The 17,699-nt window shown below is 38.2% G+C and overlaps 3 protein-coding genes across 4 annotated transcripts; 2 read left to right on the plus strand and 1 right to left on the minus strand.

Moving 5' to 3' along the window:
- Positions 1–241: 241 nt before the first annotated feature.
- Positions 242–6,225, minus strand: PHF1 (phosphate transporter traffic facilitator1). The gene is made up of 10 exons (XM_078580042.1): positions 5,941–6,225; positions 4,254–4,342; positions 3,240–3,372; positions 2,998–3,089; positions 2,255–2,354; positions 2,092–2,164; positions 1,901–2,021; positions 1,358–1,477; positions 1,167–1,237; positions 242–565 (listed from the first exon to the last, which is right to left on the minus strand). The coding sequence occupies exons 1-10, from the start codon at positions 6,139–6,141 to the stop codon at positions 390–392; spliced, it is 1,176 nt and encodes a 391-aa protein (XP_078436168.1). The 5' UTR covers positions 6,142–6,225; the 3' UTR covers positions 242–389.
- A 1,001-nt stretch (positions 6,226–7,226) lies between these two features.
- Positions 7,227–8,387, plus strand: LOC144707134 (small ribosomal subunit protein eS1-like). Its single transcript, XM_078580250.1, has 5 exons — positions 7,227–7,238; positions 7,549–7,722; positions 7,819–7,916; positions 8,038–8,044; positions 8,280–8,387. Exons 1-5 carry the CDS (start codon positions 7,227–7,229, stop codon positions 8,385–8,387), a joined length of 399 nt encoding a protein of 132 aa, XP_078436376.1.
- Positions 8,388–10,406: 2,019 nt separating this feature from the next.
- Positions 10,407–15,507, plus strand: LOC144706905 (syntaxin-121-like). 2 transcript variants are annotated; one of them, XM_078579990.1, is made up of 4 exons: positions 10,407–10,597; positions 10,710–10,839; positions 12,447–13,036; positions 15,035–15,507. In XM_078579990.1, the coding sequence occupies exons 3-4, from the start codon at positions 12,464–12,466 to the stop codon at positions 15,377–15,379; spliced, it is 918 nt and encodes a 305-aa protein (XP_078436116.1). In that variant the 5' UTR covers positions 10,407–10,597; positions 10,710–10,839; positions 12,447–12,463; the 3' UTR covers positions 15,380–15,507. The 2 variants fall into 2 exon arrangements, with proteins under 2 accessions (XP_078436116.1, XP_078436115.1); XM_078579989.1 differs by having other exon boundaries at positions 10,462–10,484.
- Positions 15,508–17,699: the final 2,192 nt, after the last annotated feature.

Consider the following 17,699-nt stretch of genomic DNA (forward strand, 5'->3'; position numbering starts at 1 on the left):
TAATGAAGAATAACCTTCGTTGACCGACAGCCTACATACAATGGGACCCACAAAGTCACCATCTTTAAGTTTGACCAAATTTTTGGTTTCGAATTTGTTCGCCAATTTTAAATCGCAGTCCCAACTTCCTAGACGGCTGACATCAGCATAATTTTTCTCACCGTCAGCGTTGACCATCGAGAAGATTAATCTTAATCAAGCAAGTGGGGCCCACTACAACCGCCATTTTCAAAGTCAATGCTGACTAAACATCCAATTCAATGGGACCCACATGCCAGCACTGAACCTCAAAGTTTGACCAAAATTTTCGGCATGAATATTTGCTAAAATTTTGCCTAAAGATTGAAAAAAAAGTTTTAAAAAAGGAATTGTCCGAGTCAGCAGGGTTATCACCAGGCACTATGGTCATCGCGAGTGTTGATGTTTTCGGTCAACGATGATCTCGCTCTTTGGTCAACCCTTCCTTGGGGAAGATTCCAGAACCCGTCCGCATGATAGTAGAAGAAGTAGAACGGCACTAGAGAGATGAGGAATATCCCGGCTAGCAACATATATATCTGCCACTCTGCGAATGGAAAGCGACTATGAGTGAGAAAGAGGAAGCAGAGGGTTAGAGAGATAGATAGCGAAAGGACTGAAGAGAGAGAGAGAGAGAGGGAAAATGGCAGGAGAGAGGAAGAAGGTGGAAAAAGATGATGGGAAGAGAGAGAGATGGGAACACAGATGATGAAGAAATTGAGAAAGGAGGGAAAGGACAAAGATGCAGTGAAGAGAGAGAGAGATGAGAACAAAGATGATGAAGAAATTGAGAAGAAGGGAATGGATTATTGGAGGCCGGTTGAAGGGAGGGAGAGAGAAAGAGAGAGAGAGATTAAAAACGAAAAGAGTGACAAAAAATGATGATGAGAGGAGAGAGAGATAGTTAGGCGTAGGAAATGACTGCCGAAAATGATGTAGCCCAGAAGGAAAATATTTAAGCATGAATTAAGGCATAGACATAAAAAAGAGGCAAGGATGATGAAGAGATATATGTATTTTTTAATTTTTTTTTAGGATGATGAAGAGATATAGAACACAATAAGAATATAGATCTGAAGAGAGAGAAAGGAAGTGATAGAGAGATTAGAGAGGCATATAAAAATGCAGATGGGTAGAGAGAGAAAGACCTTTCCAATCAGCTGGCACATCAAGCTTGGTAAGATTCGCACCCCATTGATTTGAAGTCGAAAGCAAAACCCTGCACAGATTTAAAAAATTATGTGCGACGGTAATAGAAATATGAGACAAGGAATAAATAATTCCAATCAATGACTAGTTCCATATTTAGTTTCTTAGCACGAGAAAAATTTAACTCAACCTTTCGGAAGGGCAAAAGTCAATGGCCGAGATGCGAGATCCAAGATGAAGCTTCTTGCTCCAATGGCAGACAGCCATCCTACTCACCTCAACCACGCATATATCCCCATCGTTGCTACCTCTGCATCAACCAATTTCCAAAAATTAATCCGATCTGAAGATAATATTCACTGAAAAAATAGAATTTACTAACTTTGATGATGTTCCAAGAGTTTCTATATTATCTTCAGATAAAATTCTTTCAGATAAAATTCGATGCATTTCTCATTAGAATATTTGGTAACTTGCTGATGTAAGACTTGAGAATCAAAAACAGAAAAAGAAAGTAACTGACTTGGATAAATTTCCTAAAATAGCCATTGGAGAGACAGAAATAAATACTTTATATTATCACAATTTTTATCTTTTGGGTGCACTTTAATTATTTATAAAAATTTATTTTTTATTTTTCTCCGTAAATAGTTCATTTAAGTAAAAGACATAATTAAGCAGAAGAGCTCAGAAAAAAGGGTCCAACCATAATTTAACACAATTGAGGACTTACAAAGCAAAATATTTTCCATCCAGACTGATCGAAAGGGAGGAGATAGGCTTTCCAAGCAGCCTCTTGAATCCTAACTTTTGCCAATTGCTAATATCCCAAACAGTAGTGAGGATCATATCACCTAATTTAATTAAAATATTCCAAAAATTAGATTCATTCTTTCACGTTATTCAATAAGTAAAATATAAAACCTTTCTTAACAGTGCAAAATAGGAACGGTTTTCGCCCATCTCTTGAAAAACGACAGCATTCAAATTTTTCATCCTGTTCGACAGAAAGTGAATAAAAGATTCAATTCATCAGAAAAAAGAGACAGAGAGAGAGTTAACGTATGCTCTCTCACATGATACTTACAGAATTTCGGGTGAGCGGTGTCACAGGAGTGCCATCACTAGTCTTCCATATTCTTGCCGCACCGTCAGTAGATGTTGTGCATAAAAACTCAGAATCCAAGCTGAAAATCCAGAATGACGTTAATAGAAGCTTTGAAACTTAATTTAAAATAAAAAATGGAAGAAAATGTTTATGCAGACCACACAAATATTAACTTATAAAAGAGTTTAGAGGTTAGGAGATTAATCTAGCCTCAGAAGCTTCCGTTGATTGTATTGAAACTAAAATTTTAACATTGGTCTCTCTTGGTTGTGTGGACGCGGCTAAAGTTAATCAATATACATATTTAATAGAGATAAATTATTTGGGGAAGTATTTTATGCATTTGAATTAAATATTGTGAGATTAATGTTCTACAGTATTGGAGTAAAATGTTCTATAATTGGTGCCTATAATATTTTTTAATTAACCAAGAAAAAAGGTAATAAGTCATTATGTTCGCTGGAATTCATTACTATAAATAACGCACATCTGAGGATACTATAGCGAGAAAAAATAAAATAAGTAAAAACAATAAACTATTATTTTTTTCTATATAATTGTGGCCACCAATTATATGAAAATAATTGAAAATATCGAAATTCAAATTTTCAATTTTTTTAAGGATTTCAAGACATGAAATGAAACCTGCTTAATCAAGTTATTTTCACATCGTAATATTCAAATCAAGAAAATATAAGGTAAAAAATAAAAAAGCGTCTTGCCTGATATCCATGTCCCTGAATGATTTATGAGCTTTTGGTTCACTCAGAATAACACCGAGACTTGGCCAGTCGAAAATTCTAAGCTGTCCGTCCTGAACAGAAAACAATATTAGAATCAACTTTATTAGAAATCAACTGGAACCTTAAAACGTATCCCTCAGAGAAGCGATCAGCAAGACATATTTGAGTAATTATCACATTAGTATCTAACTCAGTGAAACGAACATGCTCATAGTTTATACCTCTGCTCCACAAGCAAATTTTAAGCCATCAGTGCTAAAGGCCAAGCACTTCTGAGGACCAGCGACCTCAAGCGGGCTTAGTTCCTTGGGAACCAACTTCACAGAGGAGTCGCGATCCTCTAGTCCAAACAATCTGAGAAATAAAAAAATATATATTGTTTTTGTTTCTCAATGAACCATCAAAAAACCCAGAACTATAAATAAAAATAAATTTGATAGAGTCCATTATTGATCGTAAAAAAGAGGTTGTCACATTATCCCTGACCACGAGAGTGATGATTATAGTCTAATAGCAAGATTCAATGGAGAAGGGATTAATTTCTCTCTCTATATGTATCCATATCTCTTTCTTTCTCTCTCTATCCCTCTCTCTTAGACTCCCACATTATTTTTATTTATAATTATTTTTATTTATATGTATCCCTCTCTCTTAGACTCCCGCATTGCCTCTCTCTCCCTACCTCTCTCTAATTCTCTCACTTTGCCCCTTACTCTCTCCCTCTCTTTTTCTACCTCTCTTATTATCTCACCTTGCCTCTATCTCTCTCTACTTATTTCTTATTCTCTCACTTTGCCTCTCTCTACATCTTTCTCTTATTCTCTCCCTAGGCCTCTATCTCTCTCTACCTCTCTCTTATTCTCTCACTCTGCCTCTATCTCTCTCCCTCTCTCTTATTCTCTCATTATGCATCATTCTCTCCGCCTCTCTCCCTCTCTCTCTTGCCTACCTCCAATCCTCTTTCTCTCTGACTTTCTATCTAATCTCAATCTACATCTCCCTAATTTATTTCTATCTATCTATCTAGCTAGCTAGCTCCCAATTTTTATAATAAACAATAACCCTCGCACTCTAGATCTTCATAGGACTTGAATGATGGAACTTCTTCAAACTAATTCATGGTCTCTGCATCCCGCAAAGGCAAGCATGCCGAACAGAAAATATAAAAATGAATCATGGAAACTAATCCTATTAAGGACAGAAAACTATAACAGGGCCAGGGAGTGAGAACTTACAAGCAGCCCGTGGTCGTAGAGCAAACGAATTCTTCACCGCTGGGGTGCACTGCAATGCTCAGCGGAACCCCTTCAATCACAATATTGTCCTACATAAACAACCAATCGATAAAGCAGTGAATAAATTAAAATTCTGTATTAGCAGAGAAAACAAAATAATACCAGAATAACCGATCATTAACGCAGTGAATGATTAAAAAACAGGATTAGTAGATAAAAACGTAACAATTACCATTGACCACAAAATCGTCCTACACGAACAACTAATTATTGGTCAATTGAATGGATTAGAAAACAGGATAAGCAGACTGAAAATGAAACAATTACCATCGATCACTGTATCATCCTACATAAACAATCAATCATGAATGCAGAGACTGGTTAAAAACCAGGACTACAGAGAAAACGAAACAATTACTATCAATCACAATAACTTATTACTCGAATATCTAACTGTTGGACCGAGCCCAGCAACCATTAACTCTTTCTCTCTTTTTTCTTTCTCTGTCTCTCTCTACGGCCTAAGTGTAGGTGGGCCACAAGCCTATAAGTGGCCCACCAAGAGGCCTCCCCCTCTTTCTCTCTCTTTCTCCCTCTCTTTCTCTGTTTTATTCTGAGCGCAGGACTGTCCCACGTGGGACCTTATTTTAAAGAACCTCCCACGTGGGAGGTCACTTAAAATCTTCCCACGTGGGAGATTGTAAAGGGGCCCCTTTAAAGGGGCCCCAAACCCTAGCCGCTTTAGTATGACATTTTCTCCTTTCTTTTGTTCCAAAAAGCGCCGCCTGAGGCTGGAGCTCTTCCTCCCTTCTCCTCTTCCTCCATTCCTCCCAGTTTGCTCTCTCTCTGCTCCCTTTGGCTGCCTCTTTCTGACATGGTATCAATAATGCAGCGGCTGATTAGAAAAAAAGGATTAGTAGAGAAAACGAAACAATTAAAACCATCACTATCTTATCCTACAAAAACAACGAACCATGAATGCAGAGATTGATTAAAAACCAGGATTAGCATAGAAAACGAAACAATTGTCATCAATCACAATAACTTCTTACAATGATAAATAATCATTAATGCAATGACTGATTAGAAAACAGGATTCGCAAGGAGAACTAAAAAATTACCCCCGATCACCATATAATCCTACCTAAAGGAGCAATCATGAATTCAGCGAATGATTGTAAACCAGGATTAGCAGAGAAAACGATCACAATCATTAATGCAATGACTGAATTATAAAACAGGATTAGCAGAGAAAACCGAAACAAATACCATCAATCACAATATCTTCCTAATCATTAATGCAATGACTGAATTAAAAAACAGGATTAGCAGAAAAAACGAAACAACTACCATCGATCACAATATCTTCCTAATCATTAATGCAATGACTGAATTATAAAACAGGATTAGCAGAGAAAACGAAACAATTACCATCGATCACAATATCTTCATAATCATTAATGCAATGGCTGAATAAGAAAACAGGATTAGCAGAAAAGACCGAAACAAATACCATCAATCACGATATCTTCCTAATCATTAATGCAATGACTGAATTAGAAAACAGGATTAGCAGAAAAAACGAAACAAATACCATCGATCACAATCTCATCCTACAAAAACAGCCACGCATGAATGCAGAGGATGATTGTAAAGCCGGATTCGAAGAGAAAACAAAACAAATTACCACAGGCGATTCCGAGAGAGATAGAGTCTTCGGCTGAAATGTGAAGATCTCAAGAACAGACGGCGAGGATCGGCCACCATCCCGTCCCATCACCACCAGAGTCCCCCAATCCCGATCCGTTCCGTTCTTCTTCCGGCCGTAGTAGTGCTGCTTCTCCGTCCGACGGTAGATCCACGCGGCGCACTTCACAGATCCTTCCATTTGCGGAAATTCCACTGCGAACGACGAAATTTGACCTCGAAATCGCCTTCAACGACTGAAATTTCTCCCGTAAAATTTCCCGCCAGGAAGAACTAAGATCTTCACACCTGAGACTATATATTGGCGTCGGATAGTTTTCAAAAGTCAATGGACACGTGTCGCAAGCTGATACGATAGATTATTTATTCCAAGTCAACGTATCATGTGGAATATTCCTTAAACTATGCGGATCTTCTCTTGATCTTCTCATTTTTCTAATATAGTGAATATTTAAATATGCCACATGAAAAGGGAGGTCAATATGGTAATTATGGCTACCTGAATGATGATTGTATTGGGTACATCTAGATCGATGTTTTAATAAGTTTAATGTGATTTAGTAATCACTGTATTTATATATGTATACATATGTGTGTGTGTATCTATTGATGGTTATTTATATTTTCCTGCACAAAAACATGTGTTAATTTTTTTTATCAAATCTCCAAGAGAATTTAAGAGATTGCTCCAAAACTGCGACTAATAAAATTTCCTAAGGAGAAAGTTCAAACCTTTACTTTGAAATATACCGTCAAATTAAAGAAACCATTTGATGTTGAAAAAGGAAGTTTGGGAATACAGTTAGCATTTCATGGAGAGTAATATTGCTTTAAGAAAACTCCTGAATTTTGCTAATAATAGATAAACGAATAAATGTCCCACTAGTTTTTATTTTTTCCTAAATGTTCTCGAATTATTCTAGATTTATTTTGCTTAAAATATTTTGAATTTCTAGACATTAGTTTCAAACTTATATGATTTAAATCCAAACTCCATAATATGATCTAGTTAAGCTTAGCAGAAGAAATTGCATATTATGTTCATGTTATCTCTCAAGCCAGCAACAAGCAAAGAAAGAGATAGGCACATTGAGAGTAGAAATTTTGATGTAAACAGACAATGATGAGAATAGATGTGTGGAGGAGCCTCCAATTAGTATCCAATTAAAATGGTAGTCAAGACTATATCCATTAAAAAAGGTATATTCTAGATGATTATTTTGTACTCAGCTACTCCTACAAATAAAAAGTGAGAATAAAACTGAGATGTCAGCAACTGTACGGTATAAAATGGATACAATCATGTAACAACCCAAGTACAAATCCAAGCTAGTATAGTAGTATGAATGCCTTTTTAAATATAATAACCATATAGACTACTATGATATTTTGTCCTGTGTTGTCAACATTCCTTTTATTTGTGTTACTCTATCATTCAGCTACGCGTGATAAGATATAATATGTTCATTCATGGTGATAGGATAGAGAATGCAACAAAGTAGCTGTGAGATTCTGAAGTTACAATTTCTATTGTAAATTTCCCCACAATTATTGTTTCTCTGTGATTAAACTTTGGTTTATTTTTCAGGGCATGGATTTTACCACCGACAAGCTTCGATCTCCCGTCAGGAAATGGCAAACACTAATTGAAGCTCAATTAGATGTCAAAACCATAGACAGCTACGCACTGAGAATATTCTCCAAGAGACGGCCTAACCAGGTCAAGCGTACATGCTGTGCCCAGTCTAGACAGATCAGACAGGTAAATTTTGTCATGAAAACTTAGTATAACTTATATTTATTATGTTTATCATCATGTTTGAGGATTATTCTGAATTGGGTTTTTTTTATTTTTCAGATTCGCAGGAAGATGACTGAGATTATGGATAACTGGAGGTCATTGGATAGGTTCACAGCGAGTACTCTCACTGATATTGATGAAAATATGTGTTTAAGGTTTTAGAGTCGTTGTTTAATACTTTTTGTTATTCATTGTTGAACTATTTTCGAGATTTACCTTGCACTACTCTTTTATTAATTCTTGAAATCATGTGTGGCGTATATTTTGTTTCTGTAGGTTCACGGTGATTGTTCTGAAGTTCTTAATGTAATAATATATTTATTCAACTCACTTTTTAATTATTCCTTTATAATTCATGCGTGAGTAATCCCTATTCTTGATTTACTTTATACTATATTAATACTTATTCCTGCTGATTATTCAGAAGATAGAGAAAGATATTGATATGTTTAACGTATTTGTGTTTTAAGAAATATATATTCATGGAATTATATGTTGAAATATTATTAATTTGGTAGGTTCACAGCGATTACTCTGAAGATATTGGAGTGAAGGTGGATCGATCGGCGGAAGAAGCTGTCGTGGAGGAGATTGAAGTGGTTCATCCAATGCATTGTTGGAACTGACTGTGTAAGGTAATAACGTTATTTCCCCATAAATTAATAATTTAGTTGGTATAGTTTTTGATAGGGTACATCTTGATGAGTGCATGAAACCCCTTGATATTATGATTAGTGTTTTAGGTACAACCAAGGATATTATGATTGGTTGCAATGTATCATTAGTAGAACAACATGAAGCTTATTTGTCCACCAATTGGTCGATCCAGTTATTAAAATTTCAATGAGTTCTGACTTAAATTCCTAGATAATCGAATCGTAGAAAGATATACCGTTCTAGATAAAAATATAAAAAATTTCTGTGAGTTGTACCATTCGTAGAAAGTTGGATAGGTAGGACACCTCGCCAGTTCTACCTTTCTTATCTTGATTAATCCCACGGAGATTTTTCAAGCGATGGATACCAAAAATTGTCATCAAATATACTATTTGCACAAAATCTATCCCTTTTGTTTCAATCTTTTATATTTTTATATTTTTTGTTTACATTAAATGTTTAACGATCATTAAAATATTCCAGGTATATTTTGTCCTTACTCCAAAACTAATAATTTACAAAGGAATTATAGTACACCTTGTATCCAGATTGTGGACCACAAGTATGGAAACTGGGAAACGTTTCAGGTTATCTTGAGATTTATTGGTTGAGAAGAGTAACTAATTTGATGAAATAAACTAGTAGATATTTAATTTATATTTATTGAGATATCTTACATTTTACATACAGGTGAATGATATTCAAAAATGATTTTGAATCTTAAGTCTTTGTCATATGAATTTTAAATGTGTTTGACATTACTTTTAAAATTAATATTCTCTCTCTCTCTCTCTCTCTCTCTCTCTCTCTCTCTCTCTCTCTCTCTCTTATAATTAACATCTTAAAATTAAATTCAGGCACGCTTATATTGTATCTTGTCACAGAATCTTGCTTCCATTTACATATTTAAGAAGACCCTTAATGTTATTGGACACCATTTAGCCGCCAAAAATCGTCGTCATCATTCTCATAATCGGCTGCATCTTGAGTGAAAATGACAACTTTCTCATTTCATCTCTCATCATCTGAACAAGGTAAATATGAAAAACAATGCCAATTTTGTCTCATCATCATTGTCAACCTGAAGGGAATGATACTGACACATCCTTGTCCTCTTTTTCATCATCATCATCAATGATAGCTAAAAACTACACTAGTGTTTGTCTTCTCATAGGTAATTCATAAAATCACTTATCACCAAGGTAAATACAAACTTTTTACTAAACTTATTTTTGTCTATCATTGTCCACACAGTTGACAACTTAATTTGTCTATCATTATTATAAACTTATTGAACCAGCTTTTTTTTACTATCTTCTTCTAGCTGCTGTCATCGAAAATAAGTTATCTTAATTTGTTTATCATTATAAAAATGTCACAATAAAATTTTATTTTTAGCAATAGCAATCAGTAATTGCTTTTTACGAGATCTCTTCACTTATTAAGATGGTTAATTTAACTCATGTTTATGTTAAAAAACAAGATCCCACGGCAGAGACTGATTTTGATTCAATATTTTTGGTCAAATCAAGAACATTCAACGTCTGACCAGAACAGTAGTCGGATCATAACTCTACTCTTGGATAACTTTTATAGCCTTGCGCAAAAATTCTGAAGCCTGGCCAAATACGAGATTATTTTTCATTTTTTGTTCCTTTTCCATGGCAATACATATATTTTTCAGCCATTTTCTTTTCCAATAATGTCGTAGGATTGAGGCATATTATATTTATAATCTTCATCTCAATAACTGGTTTTCATACTAATTGAAAGCCCACATATTTTGGCAGTCCACGTAGGCAGGCGTTGACCCAGTCGTCGGGAGAGTTTAGAAATGAACACGAAGGGAAGCTGCTGGTGGGGTCCACGCGCTGCCGCCTTTCGTTGACTGGTCGCCGCCGCCGTGATTGGTGACGTCAGCAGCACGCGCAGCTGCCCTCCTTTCAAAGGAAGAACAACCCCATAAAATGAAGAACAAGGAGACCTCATCCTCTCTCTCCAACTCTTTCTCCCTCTCTCTCTTGTTTCTCTCTCTTCTCTCTCTTTTTCTGTCTAGCTGTAGATCAGTAAGACTGCAACTCTGTCTCTTTCTCTCTCTAGCTTTGGATCTGTAATTGTCTCTTTCTCTCTCTGCGATGATGTTTTCTTCAGGAATCAGATAAAAAGAAGAAAATATCGGGTCTTATATCTCTCTCTTACTCTCTCTCTCTATCTACTTGTCTATCTCTCTCTAGCTCTTTCTCTCTCTCTCTAACATAATCATTAATTCATTATATGGGTATCTTATTCAGGAATCAAGATCTGGAGGCACTCCGATAGATAGAAGAAAATATCGGGTTCTCTCTCTCTCGCATCGTTGTGTTCCCGCAGTCTTCAGGAATCTGCATCTGAAGAAATCCGATCAGAGGAAGCCGAACTCAGGTTCTCTCTCTCTCCCCTTCTCCCCCCCCCACTCTCTCTCTCCCTCCCTCTCTCTGTTTCTTTCTCTCCCTCCATCTCTTTTTCTCTCTCTACCTCCCTCCCTCTGTTTCTCTCTCTCCCTCCCTCCCTCTGTTTCTCTCTCTCCCTCCCTTTCTCTGTTTCTTTCTCTCCCTCCATCTCTTTTTCTCTCTCTACCTCCCTCCCTCTGTTTCTCTCTCTCCCTCCCTTTCTCTGTTTCTTTCTCTCCCTCCATCTCTTTTTCTCTCTCTCCCTCCCTCCCTCTGTTTCTCTCTCTCCTTCCCTTTCTCTGTTTCTTTCTCTCCCTCCATCTCTTTTTCTCTCTCTACCTTCCTCCCTCTGTTTCTTTCCCTCCCTCTCTCTGTTTCTCTCTCTCCCTCCCTTTGTTTCTCTCTCTCCCTCCCTCTGTTTCTCTCTTTCTCTCTCCTCCCTTTGTTTCTCTTTCTCTCTCTTTCCACCTCTCTTTCTCTCTCTCCCTCCCTCTGTTTCTCTCTCTCTCTCTTTCCACCTCTCTTTCTCTCTCTCCCTCCCTCTGTTTCTCTCTCTCTCTTTCCACCTCTCTTTCTCTCTCTCCCTCCCTCTGTTTCTCTCTCTCCCTTCTCTTTCTCTCTCTTTCCCCCTCTCTTTCTCTTTCTCTCCCTCCCTCTGTTTCTCTCTTCCCCTCCCTCTATTTTTCTATCTCCCTCCCCCTTTCTCTCTCTTCCCCTCTGTTTCTCTCCCCCCTTCTCTTTCTCTCTTTTTCCCCTCCCTCTGTTTCTCTCTTCCCCTCCCTCTATTTTTCTATCTCCCTCCCCCTTTCTCTCTCTTCCCCTCTGTTTCTCTCCCCCCTTCTCTTTCTCTCTTTTTCCCCTCCCTCTGTTTCTCTCTCTTCCCCCCCCCCCTCTTCTGTTTCTCTCTCCCCTCTCCATCGTTTTCTCTCTTTCTCTCTTCCTCCCTCTCTTTCTTTCTCTCTTGTCTCCTTCTTTCTCTCTCTCCCCTCTCTCTCCTTCTCCCTCTCTATTTCTCACTCTCCCTCTCCTCCCTGTCTCTCTCTTCCTCTCCCCCTCTCTCTCTAGAATTACACGTCCATACATCCACCCCTAACTCTCTCCTCTCTCCTCCCTGTCTCCTTCTCTCTCTTTCTCTCTCCCCCCCTCATCTTCTCCCTCTCTCTTTATCTCTCCTTCTCCCTGTCTCTTTCCCTCTCTTCTCCTGCTCTCTCTAGAATTACACATCCATACATCCACCCCTAACTCTCTCCTCTCTCCTCCCCCCAGGTCCTCTCTCCCTCCCTCTGTTTCCCTATGTCTCCCTCCCTCTGTTTCTCTATCTCTCACTCCCTCTGTTTCTCTATCTCTCTTTATCTCTCCCTCCCTGTTTCTCTCTTTCTCTTTCCCCCCCCCCCCTTCTCTTTCTCTCTCTTCCCCCCCCCCCCATTCTGTTTCTCTCTCTCCATCCCTTTGTTGCTCTCTCCCCCTCTCCCCCTTTGTCTCTCTTTCTCTCTTCCTCCCTCTCTTTCTTTCTCTCTTCCTCCCTCTCATTCTCTCTCTTTGGCTCTCTCTCTCTCTCCATACATCCACCCCAACTCTCTCCTCTCTCTTCCCTCGCAGGTCTCTCTCCCCACAACATGAACGACCTCTTCTCCACGCGCTCCTTCACCAGACCCGCCGGTGGCGGCCCCGCCACCGAGCTACAACCGCCGGCGGGCGGCGGCGCTGACCTGGACAAGTTCTTCCAAGACGTCCAAGGAATCAAACAAGAGCTCACCGACATCGAATCCCTTCACAAATCCCTCCAAGCCGCCAACGAGGCCAGCAAGACCCTCCACGACGCTGCCGCCGTCCGATCTCATCGCCGCCGGATGGACGGCGACGTGGCCACCGCGCTGAAGAAGGCCAAGCTCATCAAGCTCCGCCTCGAGTCCCTCGACCGCGCCAACGCCGCCAACCGGACCCTCCCCGGCTGCGGCCCCGGCTCGTCCACAGACCGGACCCGGACCTCCGTTGTGGCCGGGCTCCGGACCAAGCTCAGAGACGCCATGCAGAGCTTCTCTCTCCTCCGCCAGACCATCTCCCATGAGTATAGGGACACCGTTGGGAGAAGGTTCTTCGCCGTCACAGGCAAGGAGGCTGATGAGGATACTCTCGACGCGCTCATCTCCAGTGGCGAGGCCGAGACCATGGTCCAGAGGGCCATCCAGGTACCTCAGACTTTCGACCCATTAGTCTTTGTATAACTCAGAACATAGGGTATTGTCCCATCAGTCTTTGGATAACTCATCCCAACCGCCATCCATCATCCATCATCCATCTTGATTTTTTGACCCATCAGTCTTTGGATAACTTGAATAGATGTATGCCATCCGAGTAGGGTACTGCCCATCGTCATCTTTCGTTGATCATCCATCATCCGTCATCCATCTTGATTTTTGACCCATTAGTCTTTGTATAACTCGAATAGATGTATGCCATCCGAGTAGGGTATTGTCCCATCCGTCTTTGAATAACTCCTCCCAACCGTCATCCATCATCCATCTTGATTTTCTACCCATCAGTCTTTGGATAACTTGAATAGATGTATGCCATCCGAGTAGGGTATTGTCCATCGTCATCCTTCGTTGATCATCCATCATTCATTTTGATTTTCGACCCATTAGTCTTTGGATAACTCGAAAAGATGTATGCCATCCGCGTAGGGTATTGTCCATCATCCATCATTGATCATCCATCATCCATCTTGATTTTCGAGACATCAGTCTTTGTATAACTCGAATAGATGTATACCATCAGAGTAGGGTACTGGCCATTGTCCATCATCCGTCGTTGGTCATCCATCATCCATCATGATTTTTGACCCATTAGTCTTTTGATAGCTCGAATAGATGTATGCCACCCGAGTAGGGTATTGACCATCGTCATTCTTCGTCCATTATCCATCATCCATCTTGACTTTTGACCCATCAGTCTTTGAATTTCTCGATTCGACCCATCAGTCTTTGAATTTCTTGATTAGATGTATACCAAGTAGGGTATAGACCATCGTCTAAAACAGCCATCCAGGAATGAATCCCATTACATTATCTATTTTCCGTCATCCAACGTCCATTATTGTCATCCTTAGTCCATTGTCTCTCTAGACTTTCGACCCATCGGTCTTTGAATTTCTCGGAGAGATGTATAACAAGTAGGGCATAGACAGTCGTTTAAATTGACATCTAGGAATGAATTCCATTACATTTTTTGTCATCCATCATCAATCATCCATTGTTGTCACCCTTAGTCCATTATTCGTCGAAACATTCAACCCATCAGTCTTTGAATATCTTGATTAGATGTATACCAAGTAGGGTATATACCATCATCTAAAATAGCCGTCTGGAATGAATTCCATTACGTTAAATATTTTTAATTTCCCGTCATTTGTCATCCATTATTGTCATCCTTAGTCCATTATTTGTTTAGACATTCGAGCCATCAGTCTTTGAATAACTAGAATAGAAGTATAACAAGTTGGGTATACACCATTGCCTAAATAGCCATCTAGGAACAAAACACAGTTAGTCGGTCATCCACTTTCCATCATCCATTACTGTCATCTTCGTCCATCATCTGTTTTGACTTTCGAACCATCAGTCTTTCAATAACTCAATCAGTAGGAATAGTTGTACAACAGATGTCTATCGAACCGTCCATGATTGAATCACGACATGTTACCTTTTTCCATCATTTGTCTTGAATTTCAAACCATCAATCTTTGAATAAATCAATAGGATTAGATATCTAACAAGTAGGGGATATACAACTGTCTAGAGGGCCATCCAGGAATAAATCACAATCTGTAATCCATATCCCATCATCCATCATCCGTTATCGTCATCCATGATCCAACTTGATTTTGAAAACTCAATCGATAGTATTAAGTTGTAGATATAGCTTTAAACACAATGATGAGTTGCATGCTTCCAGCCAGGATAGCTTTTGATATACTGAAAAGTAGCGCTTGTGCTATTAGCTTTAACTTTTTTTCAACACAATGATAAGTCTTACCCTTGCTGTCAGCTATAGCTTTTAATATAGTGCTTAGTAGCATCATTGTCTTTACCATGGTGATGAGCCTTGAAGTGTCATGAAGATAATTAATGTCCTTGCTATTAGCCATAGCTTTTAACACAATGTTAAATGCCCAACTCTAAACCCAGGAGGGCGGTCAAGGGGAGGTGATGGCAGTTGTGACAGAGATCAAGGAAAGGTATGATGCAGTGACAGAGATAGAGAGGAGCTTGGAGGAGTTGCACCAGGTTTTCATGGACATGGCGGTGATGGTGGCGGCACAAGGAGAGCAGATCAATGACATTGAGAGCCAAGTCAACAGGGCAAGCTCCTTCGTTAGAGTAGGAGCACAGGAGCTCGTCTCAGCAAGGAAAAATCAAAAGAACGCCAGGAAGTGGACTGTCCTTGCCATTGTTCTTGTCCTGATTATTGTGCTCGTCATCGTTCTCCCCATTGTCATCCCCAGGACTAAGTCTACTACAACATCACCCTGAGAAGCCGACTACTGCTCGTCTGGTTCTACTGGTCCTTGTATTTTCTCTATGATTGTCTTTCCCACTTCTTGTTCTGGGGATGGCTTGAGCTCCTCTAGTCTCATGGATTATTCAGTTCAATGTCTCGATATGCATGACCCAACCAACACCTATTCATGGCCTAATTGAAAGAGGGATCAAGTTTCATGCTGCATACTAGAATATAGAGGAATATATAAATCAAATAGATGGAATTTTAAGGGACGGGCAGATAAGTTATGAGATACTGGGAGGGATTTATGGATAAGCATGACCCAAAATGTAATAAAACCATTATTGTATCGCCCCTCCCGATACCGGTACAGTATCAGAACGGATGCTGTACAGTACCAGAACTATCATGTATAAAATTTCCTTCTGAGGAAATTTTATGGTATCAATTTTGTCCGATATCCTAGTAATGGAGGCAAGTAAGGGGAAGCGTTTTGCCCCTGTTCTGGCCCACCAAGATATATTTGTAGTGTTGTAAACACTCCCTCATTAGGAAGAGGAAGAAGAATTGGAAGAATAAGAAGAATAAGATAGAATTAGAGGAAGAAGAAGAAGAATAGGAAGAGGAAGATGAATTGGAAGAATGAGAAGAAGAAGAGAGAATTAGATGAAGAAGAAGAAGAATAGGAAGAGGAAGATGAATTGGAAGAATAAGAGGAAGAAGAGAGAATTAGAGGAAGAAGAAGAAGAATAGGAAGAGGAAGATGAATTAGAAAGAGAAAAAGAAAGGGGAAGAAGGGTAAGAAGAATAAGAAGAAGAGAGAGAATTAGAGGAAGAAGGAGAAGAATAAGAATAATAATAATGATAATAATAATAAGAAGAAGACGACGAAGAAGAGAGAACTAGAGGAAGAAGAAGAAAAATTGGTAAAAGAAAAAGAACAGAGAATTCAAGGAAGAAGAAGGGGAAGAGGGGGAATAGGGGGAATAGGGGGAAGAAGGGGAAGAGGGAAAAGAAGAGTGAAAAAAAAGAAAAATCAGAAAAAGAAGAAGAAGAGAGAATTAGCCGAAGAAGATGAAGAATAGGAAGAGGAAGAAGAATTGGAAACTTCTGAAAGTAATATATGTTGTCCAGCCATTTTTAATATAAGCCCCTCGCAAATGGATGCGGCCTGTAAAATTCTTGGAGAAATGCTTCGCTGTTTCTGTATTTTCCAAATTTCACTAAAAAATCAAAATTAATTTGCTAAGCCCCTGTTAATAATATATTTAGAAACATACATAGTGTGCATAATATAACACAAACTTCACATAGCTTAAAGTTTGTGCATCATCAAATATATATATGTGAATCATTATTCCAAGTGCGGCATAGAAACTAAGATATATATTTTCTGTTAATGTATGAATTTTATGAAATTCAATTCTTAATTAATTTTACAGCTAATGAATAACAAATTGCAACCTCTACAAATATATCTTAGTTTTCGTTTAAATTAAGATGTGAGATTGATATCTTAATGTGTTTAATTCAACTAATTAGCACATTTTCAACCATTTAAAGATCTTGAAATAGGTGCGTCATCAAATATTTATATGTAAATCATTATTCCAAGTGAATTCAGATCTTATTTAATTTGTTCTCTTAATGTATGACTTTTATGGAATTCAATATTTTTATGAATTTTACAGCTAGTGAAAAACAGTCTTGGTTTCAGTTTAAATTAAGGTATGAGATACTCAATCTATATATCATACTGTGTTTAACTCAACTAATAGGCACGCTTCCATCCATTTAAAGAGCTTAAAGTATGGTCGGCATCATATAATTTTACGTCAATCATTATTCTGAGTAAATTTGGGTTTCATGTTATTTTTTTTGCTAATGTACGACTGTTATGGAATTCAAGATTTTTTATGACTTTTACAGCTAGTGAGTAACAGTCTTGCAACCTCTACAATTGCATCTTAGTATCAGTTTAAATTAAGATATGATATACTCAATCTCTATATCATACTGTGTTAAATTTAACTGATTAGCACATTTTTAACCATATAAAGAACTTAAAATAGGTGCGTCATCAAATATTTATACGTAAATCATTATTCCAATTGATTTTGGGTTTTATTTTACTTTTTACTCAATGTATGACTTTTATGGAATTCATTGGGGCCAAAATATGCAGTAATTAAAATTGAATTGTAGTTCTCAAAATTAAATTCAGGACTATATATTGTGGGGATGAATTACCGAATTTTCAATATTTCTCTACAAATTTCTTGATTTTTTTTGCAAATTTATTTGTGGATAAGATGACATCTTCACTAGAAGCTTGATATAATTATAATA

The sequence above is a fragment of the Wolffia australiana genome, chromosome 8 (genome assembly GCF_029677425.1).
Source record: "Wolffia australiana isolate 7733 chromosome 8, ASM2967742v1".
NCBI classification, from domain to species: Eukaryota; Viridiplantae; Streptophyta; class Magnoliopsida; order Alismatales; family Araceae; genus Wolffia; species Wolffia australiana.

Excerpts from the sequence above, each read along its gene's own strand:
- PHF1 (XM_078580042.1), bottom strand. The coding sequence starts at position 6,141 with ATGGAAGGATCTGTGAAGTGCGCCGCGTGGATCTACCGTCGGACGGAG. Across the intron at positions 3,090-3,239 it reads AATTTGCTTGTGGAGCAGAG|GACGGACAGCTTAGAATTTT; the intron begins GTATAAACTATG and ends TTTTCTGTTCAG. Across the intron at positions 566-1,166 it reads TGTGCCAGCTGATTGGAAAG|AGTGGCAGATATATATGTTG; the intron begins GTCTTTCTCTCT and ends TTCCATTCGCAG.
- LOC144707134 (XM_078580250.1), top strand. Across the intron at positions 7,723-7,818 it reads AGTCTAGACAGATCAGACAG|ATTCGCAGGAAGATGACTGA; the intron begins GTAAATTTTGTC and ends TTTATTTTTCAG.
- LOC144706905 (XM_078579990.1), top strand. The coding sequence starts at position 12,464 with ATGAACGACCTCTTCTCCACGCGCTCCTTCACCAGACCCGCCGGTGGC. Across the intron at positions 13,037-15,034 it reads TGGTCCAGAGGGCCATCCAG|GAGGGCGGTCAAGGGGAGGT; the intron begins GTACCTCAGACT and ends CTCTAAACCCAG.